This window comes from Phalacrocorax carbo, chromosome 2, assembly GCF_963921805.1.
Source record: "Phalacrocorax carbo chromosome 2, bPhaCar2.1, whole genome shotgun sequence".
Taxonomy (NCBI): domain Eukaryota; kingdom Metazoa; phylum Chordata; class Aves; order Suliformes; family Phalacrocoracidae; genus Phalacrocorax; species Phalacrocorax carbo.
Genome location: NC_087514.1, coordinates 148,724,557 through 148,746,977, shown reverse-complemented (window position 1 = coordinate 148,746,977; position 22,421 = coordinate 148,724,557). Strand labels below are relative to the sequence as shown.

The 22,421-nt window shown below is 36.8% G+C and overlaps 1 protein-coding gene across 4 annotated transcripts in view; it reads left to right on the top strand.

The window, feature by feature from the left end:
* The window catches only part of ARHGAP21 (Rho GTPase activating protein 21), a 127,018-nt gene that overhangs the window by 98,333 nt on the left and 6,264 nt on the right, over positions 1-22,421 (top strand). For all 4 annotated transcript variants that reach the window (XM_064444792.1, XM_064444793.1, XM_064444794.1 and 1 more), the window contains 15 exons: positions 11,588-11,746; positions 11,916-12,018; positions 12,108-12,144; positions 12,703-12,828; positions 13,880-14,164; positions 15,245-15,309; positions 15,392-15,540; positions 17,049-17,191; positions 17,281-17,436; positions 17,542-17,620; positions 18,136-18,209; positions 18,295-18,384; positions 20,326-20,451; positions 20,646-20,687; positions 21,028-21,133. In XM_064444792.1, the coding sequence (XP_064300862.1) occupies positions 11,588-11,746; positions 11,916-12,018; positions 12,108-12,144; positions 12,703-12,828; positions 13,880-14,164; positions 15,245-15,309; positions 15,392-15,540; positions 17,049-17,191; positions 17,281-17,436; positions 17,542-17,620; positions 18,136-18,209; positions 18,295-18,384; positions 20,326-20,451; positions 20,646-20,687; positions 21,028-21,133 (1,740 nt within the window). The remainder of the gene's footprint in view (positions 1-11,587; positions 11,747-11,915; positions 12,019-12,107; positions 12,145-12,702; positions 12,829-13,879; positions 14,165-15,244; positions 15,310-15,391; positions 15,541-17,048; positions 17,192-17,280; positions 17,437-17,541; positions 17,621-18,135; positions 18,210-18,294; positions 18,385-20,325; positions 20,452-20,645; positions 20,688-21,027; positions 21,134-22,421) is intronic.

The window sequence follows — 22,421 nt, the reverse complement described above, 5'->3', positions numbered from 1 at the left end:
CAGACCTTTTCCACATGGACTGCTTTATACCTGACTCTGTGTTCTTGAATATAGTATAAGAATGTTAAAAAAAAATACTGAATTTTGATTCTCTAACTCATGCATATGAAAAACAACTCTTCTTAATACTCTTCAGTGCATTTACAGTTTAGGTTAAGGGAGTTACAGACATTGCCTTAGGACAACTGTCTTTTACTGTGGATCTGCAACAGTGATTTCCCCCCCCCCCCCCCCCCAGAATTATCTATAATATTTGCTACCTGTTTAAAGTAAAAAACCAAAAATAGTGAAGAAGCTTTGTGTGCATCAAAGACTGGAAATCATACAAAAGATACAATAATTCTGTTCTTTTGACAGAATTTTGTTAGGACATAACAAAAATGCTTTCTTAGCTAGTAGGTGGTTTTTATATTGGGTTTTCCTTTTTGAATGAGAGTGGTATAGACTTTTTTGATTACTGGATGCATCAGTATCCAGTGTAATTTTGGATTCTTCTTTAGACCCTGTCAATCTTTAAGGATTAGTGCAAGTTTGTAAGGCATGTAACTGGTCTTTGTGCACTTTTTTTAAATACTATGCCTAAAATCAAAGTTGAACACTTGATTTAAGTTATGTGTGGTATTTGTACTCACTTAGGAGTGGTTGCTGGGAGTATTCTAATCCTGTACAATTTAAACATCATGTAAAAGTCAGATTGAGATGGGCTTGATTTTGACAAACCTTTTCTACACAATCTCCTGTCTTGATTTTGACAAAGATTTGCCCTGAACTCTTCTGTAAAATCTGGAAGCAAGCCACATGAGTAAATATGTTGATTAAAGCTCAAAGAAGCCTTAAAAAATGACAATTGTACTGCATTCTGGTAGCAGCTGAGCAGTTCAGGAGAGACAAAATGGCAACTCTTCATTGCACCCTCTGGGTATGATACCACATGGATTGTTTGAATTCTTAGGAGCTCCCTTAGCCTCTTGGACTGAAACATCCTGAATACTCCAGACATATTAAAAAGTGGTGCTGCTAGAGCGTGGGCATGGTCTGAGCCAGCAGAGTTCTTGTGGCTGTCTTTCTATCAAGAAATTCTTGTGCCAGTACAGGTGCTGTGGAAAATTTCCACCAGAGCTCCAGCACACTGAAGATGAAATAACCCTCTCTGAATAGGAGGAGCATCAAATGCCATTAAGAGTGGGCATCTTCCAAAGTTAGAATTAATATGTATGATTCTAACTTTGCTTGTTCCACTATCATTATGCCTAATTACAGCTTTGCTTGTTAAAAGCCTTACTTAATCAGGCGGATAAAACCCTAGATCTGCTTTGAAACTCAGTTAAAGGCTATTTAACTCTTCTGAAGGCAAATCACTTGGATTTTTCTTTGTGTTTTGGGGTTTTGTGGTGGATTCCCCCCCACTTCTGTCTAATGATTGAGAAGGATGTTGCTTTGCATAAAGATGTACCTTGGTGGTGGCAACCTCTCTGCTTCCCTTATGTTTACATCAACGTAATTGTTTTTGCAGTATTAGGTTTTATTAGGTATGGTTCATTTCATACATGCACTTAGTGTGCCTTGAAGTTATTTGTACAGTAGATCTTTGGAGTAGTGTAAAAATGTAAATTTGAGGGGAATTAATGTCTTCAATATTACATATTATTGCCACTTTAAATACTTCATGGTGTGTTTATTTTTGTTATCACTTTCTGCTCATTAAAAGTAATAGATATGATCAGACCATATTTTGGTAGAAATTCAGCCAGGACAGTTGGCTTCTGCAGCAGTATTTTGTGACTAACCTGCTCTTGAGAATAAATAACACATCAGGATGATATTAGAGCATCTCCTTGTAAGTAGCATGGTGCCCTGCACCACAAACAGAAATCCAAGCAGTTTCCATTGAGCTTGTTCTGGCAGATTCTTGCAGGGATTGTAGATTGCTGAAAAACTGCCTTTTAACACTAGTTCTTTCACAAAAGGCTGTTCTGAAACAAGGAGATTAAATTTTGGTTTGCACTTGCTAATAGAAATGAGGGATTTGTTCAGAGCAAACCTAGCAGGTATATGTAATATCTTTCATAGGAGAAATTGATTTATTTGAAAAAATTAGGCAAGATATTGTATGCTCAAACTCTTCATCCGGTAAGCAGATGTTCTTGGGGGATGAGGAAGCTGCTGGTTTTACAGAAAAACATACTTGCAGGCTTCAGTACTTTCTATGTGCTGCTAAATGTGCAGGGTATTGTGGGTAGGTTGGAAAGCTGCTGTTTCTATTTCAGGTCCAAAGAAATGCTCTGTTCTTGAAATGACTTCTATTGTTTGAAATTATACCAGTTAGTCTAATGAAAGGTTTTTCCTTTTGTCCAGAAATGGTCTCACCTGTTCTGTAGACTAGTAAAAACACCATTATCTCTCTATCAGTGACTATATTAGCAATTGTGGCATTTAAAGTACCTTTTTTTCAGACTTGTAATTTGTACACAGTTTCTCTGTTAGAGAACAGCAAGTGATAAATTTCTGACCTACTGGATGTGTTAACCTGCACTGGGATGGAAATTAGAGTGCTACTTAACGTTTTTGTAACTGTTGAAGAGGTTGTTTCAGAATATAGTTACTTTAACTCTTTTCTTAGATGTAGATGTCTAGTGTGCATGCCTGAGATTTGCAGCTAGCTTGAAACTATTTTTTCCTTCTTATAACATTTATCGTAGAGTAAAAAGCAATTAAAAAAAAACAAAGAGTAATCCAGCTCCCAGATTGAGCTGAATGAGCTCCCCATATGAGTGAAATGGAGAAACTGCTTCAATACTTAACCTGATTGCAAGATGTCTAGCTGCCAGTGCAGTCTAGGGCTTTGGCCATTACTACTGGGTGAATGTTTTTCCAACTCCACAGTGGTTTGTCACATTAAAATTAATTTTAAATGGATATGTTTAAAAATACTTAGCCTAAATAAACATAACCTTAAATTTTTTTTGTCAAATCAAACAACTTTATAGTCATTCTGTTATAGAGCTTTTCTTTTAGGCATGCAGGAGCACCAGATAAGTATGAAGACTTCTCCTCAGAGGTGTGATCCCCTTTTTGAAAATATCTAGTACATCCTTACCCTAGAAAAATTTTAGGTCACTTCATTCCACTATTAATTTGTGAATAACTGGGAGAAAATTAGCCAGATTAAAGTATTTGACCAGACTTTGATAATACCAAAGTGTTGTAAAAATTAGATGAGTGTTCTTTCTCTGGCTGAAATTGATACCTAAGGAAAGGTGTAAGAGCAGGACAAGGATATATAATACTTAATGTTGGTACTTTCTGTTCTCCAGCCACTTGCACTTTACAACATTCCTGAGCCAAATGTGATTTTAAGTGCTCCATAAATGTCTCCATTCTCTTTTGTACTACAGTGACATTTTGCTATCCAATACCGTGTATTGATTTAAATAAAGATTTGCCAGGAGTTTCACAGCTTTAACCACATGGTATTTATTCCCCCTGCTTTTTGTGTGTGTGTGGTTTTTAAAAACCTGTCCCCTGCTGGCTGAATTTCGCTTACAGATGTTGTAAGAGTGACCAGCAGACTGCTAATCTTGATTCACCCTTTCCATGCCACTCATGGTTTTCTCTCTCTATTGTTTCTGCTCTTAGAGCAGACAACCAACCATAGTGATTTCTATGCTAGTAATCAGGCAGACTCTGCTTTTCACCTTGCATTAAAGAGCTGATCTTCATGCTAGTTTTCAAAACCAAAATTTTTAATCGTGTTCCAATATCTATTTTTCTACAAACCTCTGTCATAATAAAAGTATTTGGGTACTTGATTAACAGGTAGGATATGTTTAGCTGGTTTCTAGTAAATTCTGCTCAACCTTCTTTTCAAGTCTTTTTTTATCAAATACTTTTTTTGAAGTAAATTAACTAAGGAAATAACACCCAGCATTAGTTAAACTTCTCAGGCATCTGTATTGTACATGTGATGGCATTCTTTTTCTCTAATGCTGGAAGTAGAGGGTGTATAGGAATTACCTTATCAGTACCTACCTTTAAAGGGTAAGTCATGTACATAACTCCAAGTACATTTTTTTGAAATGCAATGAGTTTATTGCCGCCTTTTAGTGAAATATGCCATACCTTTCCTCTCCTCCCCTGACATCTTTATGTCTCTCTGTAGGCTGCTTAGGCTCTGGTACAGAAAACAACAATGTGAATACACACATACTGAAGGTAGCTGTATTCTTGAAACTAGAAAATAAATTGATGCACTTGAATACCACACTATGAAAAGGGTTATGAAGGTGGGAATAGAGAAGGGTTAGGGGAAACAACCAGAAATACTCTTACATGCAATAAAGAAATAGTTGAAAGAATGTACTGATTCTGATTTCTCCTTGTGAGAAGAGATAAGCATCAGACAGAGAAATTCAAAACCTCAAAATTCTGCAGCAGAGGTCATGGCTTGTCAACCCAAAGTCTGTGGATACCTTAAGGGCAAGTGGTAGCTGAGAACAGATAGTTGTTACGGCATATTTTAAGGAAACTTTAACTTTAGCAGGAACTGTTAGCAGTCAAGATGAATATGAAAATCTTCAGCCATTCTGATATTTTTTTCTACGAGTTACTGCCTTGCTATTCCAAACTATGAAAATATAAATGTAACTACAATAGAAATTAGAGCTGACGTTCATTTTTGAGGGACTGTTGCTTCCATTATTTTAGCAATAGCATTGGGATAGCTTTTAACATGTCATCAGTATTTCTAAGATAAGCATCAGTCTTCAATTTATTTTGTTTTTCCTTCAGGGTTTTACAGTGTGGCCTCTCAAATAGTTTTTGCTACAGGCTGAAAATGTCAGTGTTTCTTATCCAAAGAACAATTTTTAAATCATTGTGGTATTCTGAAGTATAGCAGCCAAAACACAAAATTACAAATTAATGTTTTAAATACCATTTAAATGCTTCTGTAACTCAAAAATGCTTTTTTTAAAATGAAAACTTAAAATTTTAAGTCAATGATTTGTAACATCTAGAAGAGTTTTAATTGAGTAGGAGCATCAGATTTGTTTGGTAATGGGTAGTATTTTCAAAGCAAAAATTATCCTTAGTGCATCATTATAATTTAAAATAATAATTACAGGTAATAAAGAAATGCTGTCAGGTTCTTGAGGGGAAAAATGTATATTGAGAATTGTATTTTTTTCACATGGTGGGGTAATACTGTGAACAGGAACCTTTAGAATTGCTTCATATAGGAAGATGGCTATACATCTGTTTAATACTGAGATAAGCAACAGACTGTCATAGATAAGGTTTTCAGAATAGCCTCACATGAAGACTAACCTTGGGAAGCCTTTTTATGTTTGTGTGAAACTCAGTCAGTATAATAAACATTATTTACATGAGCACATTAGCAGAGGACTGGATTTGATGATTCAGGAGGCTTGTTCCAAGTCTTGTGTTTCTGTGGCTTACAGAAATGAATGTGCTCAGCATGCAGACATGTTTCCATTATATTCTGTTGGCTACAAGAGGATAATTACATAAACTCATATATTAAGATGTTCTTTGTAAAGACAATCAGTGCTGTTACTGCTGGAAGTACTTAAAAACTAAAAAAACCCCACCACACCTTAAAAAAACCCAAACAAACAAAAAAAGGTTTGGGGTTTTTGTTTGGGTGGGTGTTTTGGGTTTTGTTTGGTTTGGTTTTGTTTGGGTTGTTGGTTGGGGGTGGTTTTTGGGGTGGTTTGTGATTTTGTGGTTTTTTTTTCTAAATGAGATAGCGAGTCATGATGGATCCAGGCACCAGGGTATCTTCTTTCCAAATCATGTGTTTTAGGCTTGGAAGTCTTTAGTTATTGGAGCTTTTACCCTTGCAGGTTGAAGTATAAGATGCAGCAGCTTGTACTTCTAGGTCTGTAACAAAAAGTCGCTGCTGTGGGGTATTTGTTAGTCCTTTGTGCTATCTTGTGTGATAGCAGGATTAGTTCGATATAGTTTATTTTTTTATTTGAACAATTCATTTTTGTTTTATTGGTTATGTCTGGCCTTCTCACTACGCATGTGAAATTGTATACATGGTCTTTTTATTTGATTGTCTTCCTGACAGGTTTTTAAGAAAAATGTTCTATGTCTGTGTTTACCTTAAATTCAGCCTCTTTTGAGGTGTCTTGGAGATAAGCAGCCTCTGAGATAGACCTGTTTTTCACTTCCTTGCCTGTGTGTGGATGAAGGTCCTCTTCCTACCGCCAGTGTCCCATCTGCCCTCTCTCCTTTCTTCCTGCATTCTTCTCACTGGTACCTCTTCCTTGTGGCCTCTGCCCCCCAGCTCTGCTTTCCCTTGCTCTGCTTGTGCCTGTGCTTCAGCAGCCTTTGCTTGACTCCTTGTGTCCTGCCGGTGCCGAGGTGAAGGACGGGAGATCTGGTCCACGTTGTTGTACCATACAGGCAGTGCTACCTTATAGCAAGCTGGAGCAAACCTAAGCTGAGAGGCACAGAGGGAGGTATTAGACGTAGGGCAAGATTAGAAAGCCTTCATGTACTGTATTTAAGAAGACCACTTCGGAGCAAGTGGTGTTATGGGTGTCACAGTACAGAGCCTGTTGTGGTATCGCGTAGTACGGAGTGCTTGGTTAGGCCAAGGGTGCAGTGTGCAGGATGGTTGTTGACAAAGGGCTTGGAAGTAAGGGAGTGCCTCTAAAGCCAGTCTTGCTGCAGGGGCTGCTCATGTCACTGGCGTGTCCTGTCTTTTTTTTTTTTTTAATACTTCTAATGAGTGCCTGATAGTTTTGTGCCTTCTTTTCTTCTATAAGCAAGCAAGCTTGCCGTGTAAGATTCATTCTTAAATTACACCCAAAAACCATAACCTGTTGTTTCAGAGAATTACTGAGGAAATAGAGAGGCAATGGTTAAAATACTTATTGTAATGGCTGTCAGATAGATGCCATCTCAGTATATAGAAACCTTCACATCTGTGCCTCCGTCGAGTGAAGATAATGTTTTTAATGACTCTTCTAGTCCTGTGCTTTGGAGACAGCAGTATGAGTTTACCTTCCTGTTGCCTTCTGCAGAAGGCTGAGCTTTTTACAGAGAGCAATCACTGTTACAATTCCACAAGATCTGTGAGTAACCAAAATTGCATTAAGTTCTACAGGGGCATCTTTAAACACATACGTAATCCAAGAATTGAATATGGTTTCGAGAAAGCCAATAATATTGAAGTACAGCTATCTGCTTCAACGTATGCAGTTTGGGAAATTGTATGTTGAGGGATTTTTATGTCTGGGGTGGACACTGTCTCAACATTCTTCACATAAAGAGCAATTTAAAGCTGTTTTAAGTGTGTGTTACTGCACAGCTGTTATATTTTTGATTTGAATCTTCAAATCAGATAATAAATAGTCTTTGATAAAATACATACTTGTTGAATTAAGGTTTGTAGCCACATAATTTGCATTGTCTGTTTAAACTGAAATGCCTAATTAGCGTGTTAAGCAGTAATGTGGTCTGCAATACTCTTGCTAAATAATACAGTTCTGTCTTACAGTCTTTTCAGGTGGTAATATACTGCTCACAAGACTGCCCTGTCCAAAGGGGAATACATATGAAAGACGGCTTTAGCCTTGGGAAGCTGTTTTTTTCCAGTCACTTTCTATTACCAGCAAAGAAAGATCCAGCAACCTGCATCCCCAGGGGTTGGTGGGAGAAATCACCTTTCTCTGTTAATGATATAGCCCAAGCATCCCTGATGGTTAGCCTTTCTGGACTAAAGTTAATCCATTGATTTGCTCTCTGTTTTTATATGTTATGATTCAGTCAACCATTTCCTTAAAAAAAATAAATAAATAGAACCAAACCAACAAACAAAAAAATCCCCAAACCCAACAAACCAACTAAACAAAATCCACAATCATAACCAACTTGAATAAGCAGGGAACTCATCTTAAGATAGCTTTAGTGCAGCTCAACCCATACATGTCCCTCCGACCCAATGAAATGCATGACCTAGAGAGGAGATGGAATATGCTCATCAAGTTTGCAGACAACACCAAACTAAGGGTGTACAGTCAATACACATAAAAGTGTATTCAGAAGCCTAGAGGGATGGTCTGATAGGAACCTCTTGGAATTCAAGGAAAAATGCTAAGTCCTGCTCCTGGAATAAGCTAACATCCTGCAGTGGTACCAGCACCTTGATGGTGATGAAGACTTAACACCATACTGGTCTGCATCAATAAGAGCACAGACAAGACATTGAGAGAAGAGATCATTCCTCTCTATTTGGCACTTGTTGGACAAAAGCCCTGAGCAGTGTGGTCTGGATTCAGCGCTAACCCTGCTCTGAGGAGGAGGTTAGGCATGGGGACCTTCCGAGGCTCACTCCCTGAATAATCCTGTGATTCATTTGAATTATATTTAAGGTTCTCAAAATGTGCCCCCTTCTGTGTTCAGGTGTTCAGATTGTTACTTTCAAACCTTTGTGTGTAATCCTGAAGGACTGTTCCAGGAGATTCAGGTATAAACAAAGACATTAAATATTATATTAATAATGATAAAATTGTATGCAGCATAGTAGGGTATGATATAGATCTGTGGGGGGTTTTTTCTGTGACTTTTTTTTGTGTGTGTTCATTCCTTTGACTCTTTGGAAAATTGGTTAATACTTGCTCCTTTGTTCCTCATCCACGGAGTAAAGATAGTACATCGTCTTTGTCATGCTTTCTCACCCATGTAATCCTGTTTTGAAATCTCCTAGTTCTGCCTCTGAGCCCATTCAGTGTAAATTTATGTCTTTGCAGAGTCAGAAAGTTAATATTGTTCCAGGTCACTTAGATTGTGTACAGATGCTCCCTCTCTTTGTAGGTCCCTGATCTCCAGCTGCACTGCAATACAAATGTACTTTGATACATCAATTTCTCTCTGCTTTAGCTGGCAAATCAGTTAATGCAAGTTAACTGTAGTTGGAGCTGTGTTGCCTGTTTGTTACAAGTTTTCAGTGTCCTGCCTCCTATAAATGTTTTTTCATTGAACAGCTCTTCGTGAAAATCACTAGTTGCAACTGTTGACCAGTTCCATGCTCACGTTCACACAGAGGTGAAAAGCGGCAACTTCCCCTTTGACAGAGATGCTCTGTCACCATGCTGGCCCATTTTCTGATGGCGTCTCTCTTGGGTTGCTTCCTAGACAATAGTGCAGAACAAACTATTTGTATCCTTTTCTCAAATGAAAAGTAAAACTTTAAGTAGTCCCAGAGTCTGACCTTTTTGTTACAGATATTTAAAGGGACACAGTCATCTGTGAGATAACAGACAGAGAGAATTATTTTGTGTGGCTTCTCCTCTGGCTTGTGTTTTCTGTACGGTTCACCACCTTTCAGGCACAGTTGCTTTCATTCATTGGTGAGCTGAGCACATCCTTTTGCATGCTCTGCGAGGAGGTTTGAGCTGCAAATACATCAATTAATCAAGACAACAGAAGAGGGAGACAAATACTGCAAGCATCAAAGAGGAAAGTAAAAAATACAAGACATTATATATAGTTTGGTTTTTGTTTTTTATTGGAGGGCAGTGGTGGAGTTTGCCAGTGCATTAACTCAGTAGGCAGTAACTCATACAGTGTACGTCATGGTTTGCTCTATAATCACTTTACATTATGTAAAAGCTTGCCATTAGCTGACCTTCAACCTCTTCAGGGGTTGAACAGAGTTATTTCCCTCCTCTACCAGTGTCATTTGCAATTTCTTTAAAGCTTCCCTATTTCTAAAACCACTTTAATTTTGATTCATCTGGGGATTAGATCCACTGTGAAGTAATAATAATTTGAATAATTATTGTTGCTTTCAAGGACTTAGAAACTCTTTTTCCTCAGCTGAATTCTTGGATTTAATTAAGCGTTGTGCAAAATTGCATAGTGGCGCCTAACACTTTCGTATTCACAGCTTGCACAGATTTATTTCAAGCACTAGCATTTTTGTAACTTTTGGGAGTAGAGACTGTGACATTTTGAGTCTGTTACATAAGTAATTTAAAGCTGAGCATTTCCAGTTTGCATGCTATAAACTAATTAATTGTTCAGTGAGTGGTTATATTCTTTAGTCAATGTTAGTGTGCTTCTCTCCGGCTTTGCTGCAGGGAAGCTGAGTAAATGAGAAAAGGCAATAGGGCAGTGACCTTTCACAGTTTTGAAATGGAAGTGTCATGAGGTTTTTCCTATCACCTAGTTGCTGTAGAGAAGAGGTCTGTGAATGCTTCTAATTTGTCACTGTGGGGGAAGGTAAAACTTTGAAATTTTTTCAATTGAAATTCACGTTTGCTGTGAATTCTTTTGCTTTTCCTTTTTATTAATGTTTCTAGTTCGCAGCTAGGTTTTTTGGGGGGTATTTTTTTAACATATAACTTCAAAAATTATTTTATTTTCCACTCCAGACAATTTAGAGGGCTGTTTTGTTTTAAATTTACATTGCCAAATTTTGATGATGCAAGTGCTGCCTTAACAGAACTGTTAGCGACTGTTGGAAAAGCACAATGGAGCACACGCAGTTGTGTTTGCACAAAGCAAAGAATAAACCTCTGTCTGTGAGTGTTCATTGATTTCAATAGGCTTTTCAGTAGCTCTGCATATTACAATTCTTAGCACCTAGAATACATTCATATTCATCATGGCAGTACAGTTCAGCCCCTGCTCGTGACTTGATTTCGCCCCCCCCCCCCCCCAATCCCCCATTCCCTCTTCTACCAGAGCAAGAAGTAGAATTATTTTTCTAGTCCTAGTAATGTGTTCTGGAAGATGTTACGGCTCTTTTCATAGAATGATTGAAAATGCATCTTTTGGCTTCTTCCGTCTTGTAAGAAACATGTTAAATACTAGAAATACTTAAAGCTTTTTGGAATCTTTCATGATGACCCTTGTGGCTATTGAGACTGTGAGGTGCTGGGCATGTATGGCATGCAATCGTTTGTATGAACAATTAGTGGAAGAACTAATTGGTATGTAGTAGTGCCAACTTCTAAAAACATGAGTACTTGCTTTTTTCATTTTAATGTATGGAGGATGGAGGGGTTGGTTCTTTGGATGCTGGAAACCTGTTTAAAATGCTTTTTTGTTTGCTTGTAACTTGGCTTTATTATTTGAACGCTCATTTAAACCAGTTGATTTTCAGTAGTCTGAATGCCCTTATTTTATTGTAGGAAATTGTCCTTATCTGTCTCTTGAGTTTAGACTTAGTGATGTAATAAGCGTGTGTTTCACTTATGCACGTAAACAAAAAAGGTCTACTTGAAAATAATATTACAATAGTTTAGCAAATAATTCCTGTTTCATTCACTCACAGTAAAATCTATAGTTGGGTATGATGTTCTTTGCCCTAATCTCTAATGTACAACTAACATTCTTAGGAAATGAATCAGGGTCCTCTTTCTTAAACAAAAACCAGAAAAATATGTTTTGCAGTGTGAATTAATTGGACCCTTATGTTTGTTTGAAAGACTTAATGTTTAAGATACTTCATCTGATAGCCCAATAATGAGAAGCTCAGGCAGCTATTTTGTTTGAGCATTTGAATAATGCATTTAATATGTTAATATATGACATGTTACCTTTTTAGATGAACCGACTAGTCCTAGTATTGACCATGATATTGCACACATTCCTGCTTCTGCTGTTATTTCCGCATCTGCTTCTCAAGCACCAGCTGTAACAACTGTTCCTCCCAGTCCCACATCTCCAATCCCTTTAATTCGGCGACAGCTTTCACATGATCATGGTGAGTGCTGATTTCTTTTTTTTTTTTTTTTTCTTTCTTTCTCGCACAAATTTTTCCTTTTACACTCTGGAGAACAGGAGTGAAAATTGTGAACTCTTCATTGCTTGTAGTAAACTGCAAAAATGTGATTCAGATTCTTACATACTCAAAAAATTCTATTTGTCTGTAGAATCTATCCGGCCTAGTGTCCTGGATAGCCAGCCTGCTGCAAAAACTGAGAGATCAAAGTCATATGATGAAGGACTGGATGACTACAGAGAAGAAGGAAAAGCGTAAGTTTATGAAAAATATCAGTTAATTTGGAGATCTGTTTTTTAAAGTGTATAAAATCTCATTTTAACATTTGTTTTTCTCCCAACAGATCCATTAAGCATGTATGTAGTTTAAAGGGGATAAAGGTAGGTATATATGTATGTAACAACTCCTAAGAATTACACATCCTGCTGTGACAAGTTGTATGTCTTATACAACTCAGTTATACAGAGTGGTGTGTGAAACACAGATGTGAAGTTTATTGGAATCGTTACTCATCAAATTGTTCTTAATTTTGATTGATTTGGATATTTGAATTTATTCTAATGTTTTTCCCCAGTTGGTGCTGTATGCATCACATAAGTAAACATGGTCCCTTTTTTTGTAGGCTCACCGCATGGTCCTTGATTTTTTTCATTTTCCTCAGCTTCTGTAAGCAAAGCATATCCATGGCATGCTTTTGTAAAAACTTACTAATGAGAGTCTAAGACTCCTGCAGTTTCTTAAAGTATTCTTGGGTTGTGTAAGGTCACTGTTGTTGTATGGAAACTTTAGAAATTGTATTTTCCCAGGGGGATATTCTGTGGGGCTTTTTGCTGAATGAGGTGTCAGCTTTTAAAAAGAGAAACGTGTAGAATGTAGGGATTGTTCAGAAATGTATTTAGAAGTACACTGTGGGGCTCTTTCTGTGATGTTTTCTTCAGGTCCCAGAGAGCCAGAAATCTTCTGAAGACTCTGGTTCCCGAAAAGATTCTTCTTCGGAGGTCTTTGGTGATGCCTCCAAGGAAGGATGGCTCCATTTTCGTCAGCTTGTTACAGACAAGGGAAAGGTACCTGCCATGTTTGGTTTTTTATTAATGTAACACAAATATAAGCTGGTGGAAATCTAAGATAAGAAACTTAAAGCCTTCCTGTTTTGCTTTTTTAATTATAATTTTTGGTGTATGGGCATCAATAAGACTGACAAAATTTTAGACCTGTTACAACACTGACTTCTGTGAATTCCTCAGCTTCTTTTACAGACTGCTTTCTGAACTGTCTTCTGAACTTCTGAACTGATAGGATGAGAGGAAATGGCCTCAAGTTGCACCAAGGGAGGTTTAGATTGGATATTACAAAAAATATCTTCTCTGAAAGGGCTATCATGAACTGCAGTAGGCTGCCCAGGGAAGTGGTTGGGTCGCAATCCCTGGAAGTGTTTAAAAGACACTTGGATGTGGTGCTTAGGGACATGGTATAGTGGTGGACTTGGCAGTGCTAGGTTTATGGTTGGACTTGATCATCTTAAAGGTCTTTTCCGATCTGTGATTCTGTGATTCTAATTTTATTTTCAAAGCATCAGTGAAGTAAACTAATGTCTAATGACTAATTAAGTGGTAAGAATCAGTCCCTTGATAGTTGTAGTTTGAAAAAAAAGCTGTATTTTTTGTGAATTTGTGGAGTTGAGTTCAGATCAACCTTCTGCATAAGTATAGACTAATGCTTAAGGAAAACTGGGAGTCTGGAATTGCTGTACAGTGTTGTGTCAATGTGTCTGACTTGAATGGAGTGTAAAAGGTGTGGGCAAGAATCCACTAAATATTTCTCACTATATTTGTATTAATGCTTCTGCAAATTCTAGTCACATTCTGTTTCTTGCTGCTGTCATACATGAATGCATGCTTGATGGGTGATCAGGGCGGGCAGGTTATCAAGCAGTTCACTCCTTTAATGGGTTGTAATTAGTGTACTTTTTGTGTAGTCTTTCCACAGGCCATTCTTAACAACAGTATAAGTAGGTGGTTAGTCTTTCTCTTTAAAACTTCTGGAGGTATATTTATTTTAATCCAGAAACTAATTGCAACAAATAAGCAAGCTAACTTACCAGTTGATGTTTTTCAGCGAGTTGGTGGGAGCATTCGGCCATGGAAGCAGTTGTATGTTGTTCTTCGAGGTCATTCGCTTTATTTATACAAGGATAAAAAGGAGCAAGTGACCCCATCTGAAGAAGAACAACCTATAAGCATCAATGCCTGTTTGATAGACATCTCATACTGTGAAACCAAGAGGAAAAATGTATTTAGACTCACCACATCAGACTGCGAGTATCTGTTTCAAGCTGAGGACAGAGATAATATGTTAGCATGGATTAAAGCAATACAAGACAACAGCAACTTAAATGATGAGGTAATTTTATAATATATAATGTAGAAGCCATAGTTCTTTTGATGAAAAATTGATTGTGTTTTCTTGTAATTAATATTTCAAGAAAAGAAATAATTTGCCATTAAACAATAGACCAAAATGTGCACAGGAACATACAAGAAAATGAGGTGAAGGGCAAGGTAACAGAATAAATTGAGTTGTAAAAAGCCTGACGTACTCATTATGAGAGAGCAGACTTTTGAAATAAATGAAGGCTGTTGCTGATTTGACTAAATATACACTTTATATTAAACTGATCTGTCAAAAATCCCTAGTCTTTTGTAAAATGTAATTTCAGTATTAGAACCAGTGTGTTCTGTCTTCAGACTTGTGTTGCAGAGTGGTGCGTGCAGTGGTATAGTGTGATGAGTTTCTCAGTAGTTACAAAGTGAAACTTTGAAAGATGCTTGTTTCTGTGATTAAGTGTTGATGTTCTATGAATTAAATGTTAATGCTAACTACAAAAGGCAAACATACGCTATTTTATATGACATAGCAAATTCTGTCCCAATATTATTCGCAGTGCATTTTCATTTTAGTGATGAGCAACAGAGGAATATATTCATGTCTGTGGTTGTGCACATGAGCTCAGATTTGAAATAATTATCCGTAGGAAAATGGATTAATAAACATTACTAGGCAGATGGAAAAAAGCACATCTGTATTCATGGCTGTTTCAGCTATACGTGTAGTAGTAATTAGATATATATGTACTGTGTACACATAGGATTGGATTTTTCATAGTAGTAGGGTGTGTTGACTTGCATGTTTTCTATTTAAACTTACTTTCAGTTTAACAGGATTTAATCAGATTGTATCATTTTGAAAAAACAGTCTAAATAGCAGCATTTGATTTGTAATTGCTCACTTTAGTTTTCCTCATGGTTTTTAAATGTTCTGTCCTTACTGTCCTCAAGGACTGCCTGTTAGAATTTTTTTAACTGTATTGAAATATTTTTAATGTGTGGTCTGTTGAAAGGAAGAGTTAATCGTATTCTTAGAGTAAAAAAATATTTGTTGTATTTTATAAAATTATAAAGTAGATCTCAATTTGTTTTATAGGATACTGGTGTCACTAGTAGAGATCTAATTAGTCGAAGGATTAAAGAATACAGTACAATGATGAGGTAGGTGAATTACATGCTGCCAGTAGTTTTCGTAGTCGTCTTATCTCGCTCCTTTTTACTGAAGTAATACATCTTGTTTCAGTTCTTCCAGTGGCAAAACAGAACCATCTCCCAAAACACCTCGCCAGAGCCTAAGTATCAGACAGACTCTGCTTGGAACTAAAGCAGAACAGAGGACCCATAGTCCACATTCTCCTAAGGATGAGTCTGAAAGGAAGCTTCTCACAAAAGGTCTGTATGTTTTGTGTGTTTCTTTAGTTCCTTAGAGCCCCAGTGTGAGGCCATTGAGGTGCTTTTCTCAGGTTTTTCGAACTCATGAATATACAGATGCAAACCAGGTATTAACCAGTTTTTTTCTGAGCTGCAGCTCTAATAATTCATTTCTTGTAACTATTTCATTGAAATATTACCTTAGACATACTTCAGCTTTTCTCAGATCCCCAAAGCTTTTTATTCTAGTCCTCTCTCAGGAGGGTTTTGGTCTTTTTTTCCTGCAGCTCCATGTAGCGTTAAGAATATTAAAATACAGGTGTTACACTTCTTGTGACCAAATTTTACCAAGCTTTGGAAATAATTTTGTGTGTAATTCATACTTTTGTCTCCAGCTGACTTGGAAATAACAAGGTAAATTCATATTTTAAATATGCTGTTAAGAAACCAAAGATTTTCACTGAAGTAGAAGTAGAGGAGAAGGTTTTTTTCTGCTTGTTTTAATCTTTAAAATACAGGAGTGAATCTGTTACCTTTTTTCCAGAGCAAAATGTAATACCTGCTGGGTTCTAAACAGGTCTCATGAGCTGGCACTGCAAACTTAAATCAGTAACTGAACGCCATCAAATAATGTCACGAGCTGCTTTTTGTTCAGAATGTGTAAACGTATGGTATAATGTGCTTGTAAGGATGTTGCATACAGATTCAGGCAACTGGCTGAACAATCAGTTTTGATCAACCACTTTTGAACGGTTCAGTCTCGAATTCAAGCTGTGAGTGAATTGTTTTATGTTACCAACAAATGTCCCTTCACTCCTGCTATGCTACAGATTATGTAACTAAATTGCATATGTTAAGTAAATGTCAAATCTGCTGAAAGAATATTTCCAGAAATACTTGAATAAGAAGGAAGTACTATTGTGTTAGGCAACTTGCAGTACAGGACAAATGGGAATTGTAATTTGCTACGTGAATTGTGTAGGAGAGGTAAACAGAGCAGCTGAACTTTTTATTACTGGATTTTTTGATAGATAATACTTCTAAGTATTTGAGTCCTGTTTGGAATGATTTAGGAGTGACTAAAATGTGGTAATTTTTGAAAGAGTGAGTAGGTCTGCACAAGCGTGAGCATGGCTGTATAGTTTCATAGGTATTTTGTGCAGCACTGTGTTCAGTAGAGACTTATGCTTTACTAAATGTAGATTTTAATTTTTAAAGTACAATTTATGTACCTTTTAGACTTAGAATGATGAAATTCCACAGTACCATTCAGCTACTTGCTTTTCTAAATCTGGGGTTGTATGTTCAAATGTATGTCTTGAATCACAGAAGAGTAAAAGAAGATATGTTTAAGACAGCCTAATGTTTACTGAGTTATTGTGGGAAGCCAGGCCAGTTAAAGAGGTAAAAATACCGTAGGGTGTCACTTGATCTTTGCAAAACCGTTACCTGTATTCAAAGTAGGTTTTGTGACTTAAATGGTCTACTACTTCTTATTTCCTTGTTTGCATGATGCTAACAACAAAAAGATGAGACAAGCCCACCAAAAGACAAGGGAACGTGGAGAAAAGGCATTCCAAGCATTATGAGGAAGACATTTGAAAAGAAGCCATCTGCTGTAGGAACATTTGGTGTTAGACTAGATGACTGCCCACCAGCTCATACCAACAAAGTATGGAAGAACAATTTTTCTTTCCACTGTGATTTTAAAATACTTTGTGTTAATTACTTTAAAATGTGTATATTACTGTTCTTCTTCAGTATATTCCGCTGATTGTTGATATATGCTGCAAACTGGTTGAAGAAAGAGGTCTTGAATACACAGGTATTTACAGAGTTCCTGGAAATAATGCTGCCATCTCAAGTATGCAAGAAGAGCTCAACAAGGGAATGACTGACATTGATGTTCATGATGATGTAAGTCTTCGATCATGCTGTTTCCAGGTTGAACTCCCCAAAACTTGTTTGTGTTGTGATTATAGAAATATAAAGCATGTCTGTCCTTTTCTTCTAAATGTATAGAAATGGCGTGACTTGAATGTGATCAGCAGCTTGCTGAAATCCTTCTTCAGAAAGCTCCCAGAACCTCTTTTTACCAATGGTAAGTTGTTTACGTTATTACGTTATTATTTTGTCTTTAGGAATTGCTGTTGAACAGTTGTCTTATATCTTTCAGGTGATTTGAGAGAATATCCAGTTGGAATCATTCTAACTCTGTAATAAATGCTCTCTTTCTTCCTTAAAGAGCAGGGAGTTGTGGTGATCATAGAGCTTGAGAATGAGAGCTGTAAATAGAATTTCTGTGCTGGTGAAGGAATTGTGAATTTGAAAAAAAAGAAAACCTGAGTAAAATTTGCCATTTCACTGTTGCAATAGTCTATTACAGCTGGGTTTTTTTCCCCACTACCATCTTATATTATATACAACATCATGGACAAATTTGACTTCCAAAGGTCATTCATATATATATATCTCTCTATAAAAAGATATAAACTTTTATTCACAGGGAGGTTGTGGGGGTGAGGGTGTGTAGAGATATATATATAGCTTGTATACCTATATATATGAGTTTATATATATATATATGTATGATTAATTTCTACTTTTTTTTAACAGACAAATATGCAGATTTTATAGATGCCAATAGAAAAGAAGATCCTGTTGAACGTCTGAAAACACTGAAGAGACTGGTAAGCTGAAATCAGGTGTGTTGTAGGTGCACTACAAAATTAGCATTAAATGTTTAATGTTCTGAATAATGATTGTTTGTTTCAGATTCATGATTTACCTGAACATCATTATGAGACTCTCAAGTTTCTTTCTGCACACCTGAAGACAGTAGCAGAGAACTCAGAAAAGAACAAGGTACCAGAAACAAAAGTATAATGTATTTTCATTTGTTTCATTATTAAGTACAGTTCTTGTGCAGGATTGTTTCTATTAAGGTGATAATTTATTACCAGAGATAAAATTAAGACCTTTGCTATGGTGAGAAGATTTTTGGATCAGACTAGGACTTCTGCAAAATATGCACCTGGTATTAATTCTCATGGGGATAACTGCTTATATCTTAAATTTATCCCAAATCTGTAAATTTCATATAATCCCATCGTGATACCAATAAGAGGGTATGTCTAGGCAGGGCGCAAGTGTGTGTCTGCGGCCTGAATGAGCCTGTTGACAGAGGCTGTCGCACCAGCTTTGTGTGAAGTCTGGCTTCCTGGCTGCTTGAGTAGCTTTAAGACTAGGACTTGCTGTAATTACTTGAATATTTGGTGGCCCTGTAGATGCTGGCTTGACTGGTTCTAAGAAAGAAAATTCATGATGTAAAGGATGGTGGTTCACCACTACAGGGTCTTAGTCCACCACTAAAAATAGCTTTTTGTCATTTTCATGGCGTGGGGAAGAGTTAGTTGCATTAAGTGCTTCTGTGCATGCTATAATCCTACAGTAAATGCAAATAATAGTATCCCCTTTTTTACCTCTCAGGGAGGGGTAGCTGAATACAAAGCTGTGCACAATATGGGTGTGCTTATGGATGCTTACCTCAGGGCACGTAATGTGGTGGCTTGTTCCTTGGCTACCAATGTGCAAGGTACAGGAAAAAAAATTTATGTGATTGCTAAATAGAGGAGCCTATGGCCAATCTGAAATAATTTAAAAGGTCAGAAAATTTCCAGTTCGAATGAACATGGTAGGTTCCAACATCAGTTCTGCAAATAATACATTCTAGTTAAATATGAAAGAAAAATACGTGTGTGTTTTTACATGAGAACATTTAATAAATTACAACTCTCAGTGGAATTATAGCTGAATTTATAAGGAATTGATAGTAAATGTTATTTTTAAGTGCAATGCCAAAATTAAACCTTTAGTTATAGTTTTATGGGTTTGGTGTGTTGTATAAACATTGTTTAAATAACGTTAATATTCCTATAAGGCTAGATGAGTGAGGTGATATCATAATTGTATGACTTGTCAAAGGCAGCATTAGGGGCTAGTGTTACGATGTTTGCAACTTCCTTGTGGTAAGCACAAGGACCTTGCTTCCTATATATTATTGGTCTGTTCTATGTCACAACAGTAAACTATAAGTCAGAGAAATAAGCAAAAATGGAAGGTAAGTGTTCTACTGCCGCTGGTTTCTTGGAATTACTTGTCAGAGATGTAAAATTAAAAGTAAATTAAGTGGATGATTAATGTTGTGACATGATCGAATACCTCTGGGTCTGTCTCATGAATCGATGTTTTGGGTCTATGATGTTGGTTGCTGCCACCTCCTCCAAAGTAGCTGCAAATTGAATGAGCTCTGTCAGTAGACATAATACAAGAGTTGATTACCAGCTTAAATTTTTCATAGGTCACGTAAACATTTTCAGGGAAAAAAAAAAAAACAAACCTGAGAACTACCAATGCCTTTGTATAAAGCAAAAATTCTTAAAACATCAGTGTTTCTAAGCAAAAAAAGTCTGTATGGGAAGAAGAAAGAAAAAAAAAACCCACCCTGAAAATGTAAAGAATATACCCGAGTTCTTGAGTTTTCTGTGCTTGTGGAGCTATTTACTTGCAATTGGTTAAGGAAGGTTGAATTCTATATTGTAGAAATGTAGGATGCACTTATAGCAGCTGTGTATGGAAAAGTTTTAGTGTAGTGTAACATCCTACCTGAGTCAGTAATGTGTTTTTAAAAACCTTTATTATTTAAAAAGGTTCTCAGATATTAATAGTGTTACATTAACGTACTTAGCCCATGTTATTGTATTTTCTCATTATAAATGCATGATGTGGAAATATTTCATTTCTTAGATGGAGCCAAGAAACCTGGCAATAGTATTTGGTCCAACACTCGTGAGGACTTCTGATGATAACATGACACACATGGTTACGCACATGCCAGACCAATATAAAATTGTAGAAACACTCATCCAAAAAGTAAGTGGATGCATTTCATTATTTAAAAAATAAGATCATACACAGATCGACCAGCTTTTCTTTTATTGGGCCAGTTTGGGTCTGGTATTTGTCCTTCGAACTCCAGGATAGTTTTTAGTAATGTCCATGTTTGATTGTCCACATCTGGGTTTTGTTTCCTGTGGGGTTTTCACCTTTTTTATTTTAAATTGTAGCATGACTGGTTTTTCACAGAAGATGATGCTGAAGAACCTCTTGTAAGTATTGTGTCATAAATATTTTTGGTTCTCTTGGTTTATCTTAGTTTAGAATCTGCTTCTGCTGCCTTAGAAAGTGTATACTTCTTATTACATCACTATGGTTTGCTCTTCAGAAGCACCTTTTTAGCTCTCCAGTCCTTGCGGTAATGATTTTTTTTTAAAAAGGGAAAAAAAAAAAGCCATGCATTTGTTTTGAAAGTATAGAGCAAAATGGGAAAATAAGAAAATGTGAGGAAAGCGCGTGCTCAGGTGAATAATGCAATATTCTAAATGCTGTTGAATCGTAATAAACTATTTGTGAAACGATGATGAAGAGATCTTTGTTTATTAACTATAGACAACAGTTCAGGAGGAAAACACTGTAGAATCTCAGCCAGTGCCAAACATAGATCATTTACTCACCAACATTGGAAGAACGGGAGTATCTCCTGGAGACGTATCAGGTAACTCTTGCCGGACAGTGTTAGTCCATAGGCTAGAATAACCTACTCTGTTAACTCACTGTAACTCTCTCTTCCTATTTGCTTTTACTAATAAACTGTTTTTCTCTTTTCCAAAAGATCATTAACACTTCTTAAAGACTTGAATTGTTGATAATCACGCATGACATAATTTTGAAAACGTCTAACAGAAATATAATCATTAAAAGATGAGGCTTGCACATACTATTTTATTTATTCACAGTAACCCATGCAATCATCATCGTGAGGTGAAGCAGATATGCTGCTGTAAAGTGGTTTGTTGTGATGGCAGAAAGACTGATATTCAGTGGTGTTCTAATATTGTTCCCTCTGAGCATTAGGAATGCAAAAATTGAGTTATGTTTTCTTGTCAAGTGATGGACACTTTAAGTATGTTGCAGTATGTCTATACTAAAGCTGATTTCCTTCTGTTTATAAATGCCATCCTCTTTTGTGGCTAAGGACAAGCATTGCAGGCTCTTTTTTGGTGACTTCTTCCCCCTCCCTTCACTATACTATTGCACTAACCCAGCATGTTGTATCCCACAAATGTTATCCCTTCGTCTCTAGCTTTTGTTTCAGTTTTCAAAGGGTTGTTCAGCACTTACTGAAACAGTCACTTTATACTGATGTTGGAACAGGCGAAGTGGGAGGAGTCTATCACACGGTGATGTCATTAGTGGATTCTGTGATGTCACTGATGGACAGCTGGAACTGTAGGAAGAAGGAGGACTGTTGCCCACACTGTAGCTGCCTTGTCTGCAGAAACCCCCGTTTCTTGTAAATGGAAAAAAAAAAAGTTGATCTGTCCTGTAAATTTTCTTTTAAGAGTATTTTAAACAGATCAATGCTACTTTTTAAAAGTTTTTCTGCTGTTTCTTGTTATCTCTGAAGCAGACCCTGAGGAGAAATAGCATGGTATGGTCTACCAGTCTTTCTAGTCATAAAGCATTAGCCATGTGTCAAAAAGGGGTGTGGCAGGGGGCTCAGCTCTTTCTTCCTAGGGAGAAAGTCCCTAAAGTGGGAACACATCCAAGTTCATATTTTTTAGTCACTGTGCTAGCCCCTTCCTACCCCCTTTATAATTGTATGATCTTGGGTTTTGCGAGACAGTAAAACTATGGTGTCCATTTTTCATTTCATAATAGCGCTTGTTACAGAAAAGTACAAAACTGGTAGCTGTTGAAATCTAGCAGATTTAAAAGTAAAATTTCAACTATACGTAGTCAGAGGTGGAGAGAGATGTGTAATTGGGGTTTTACACACAAAA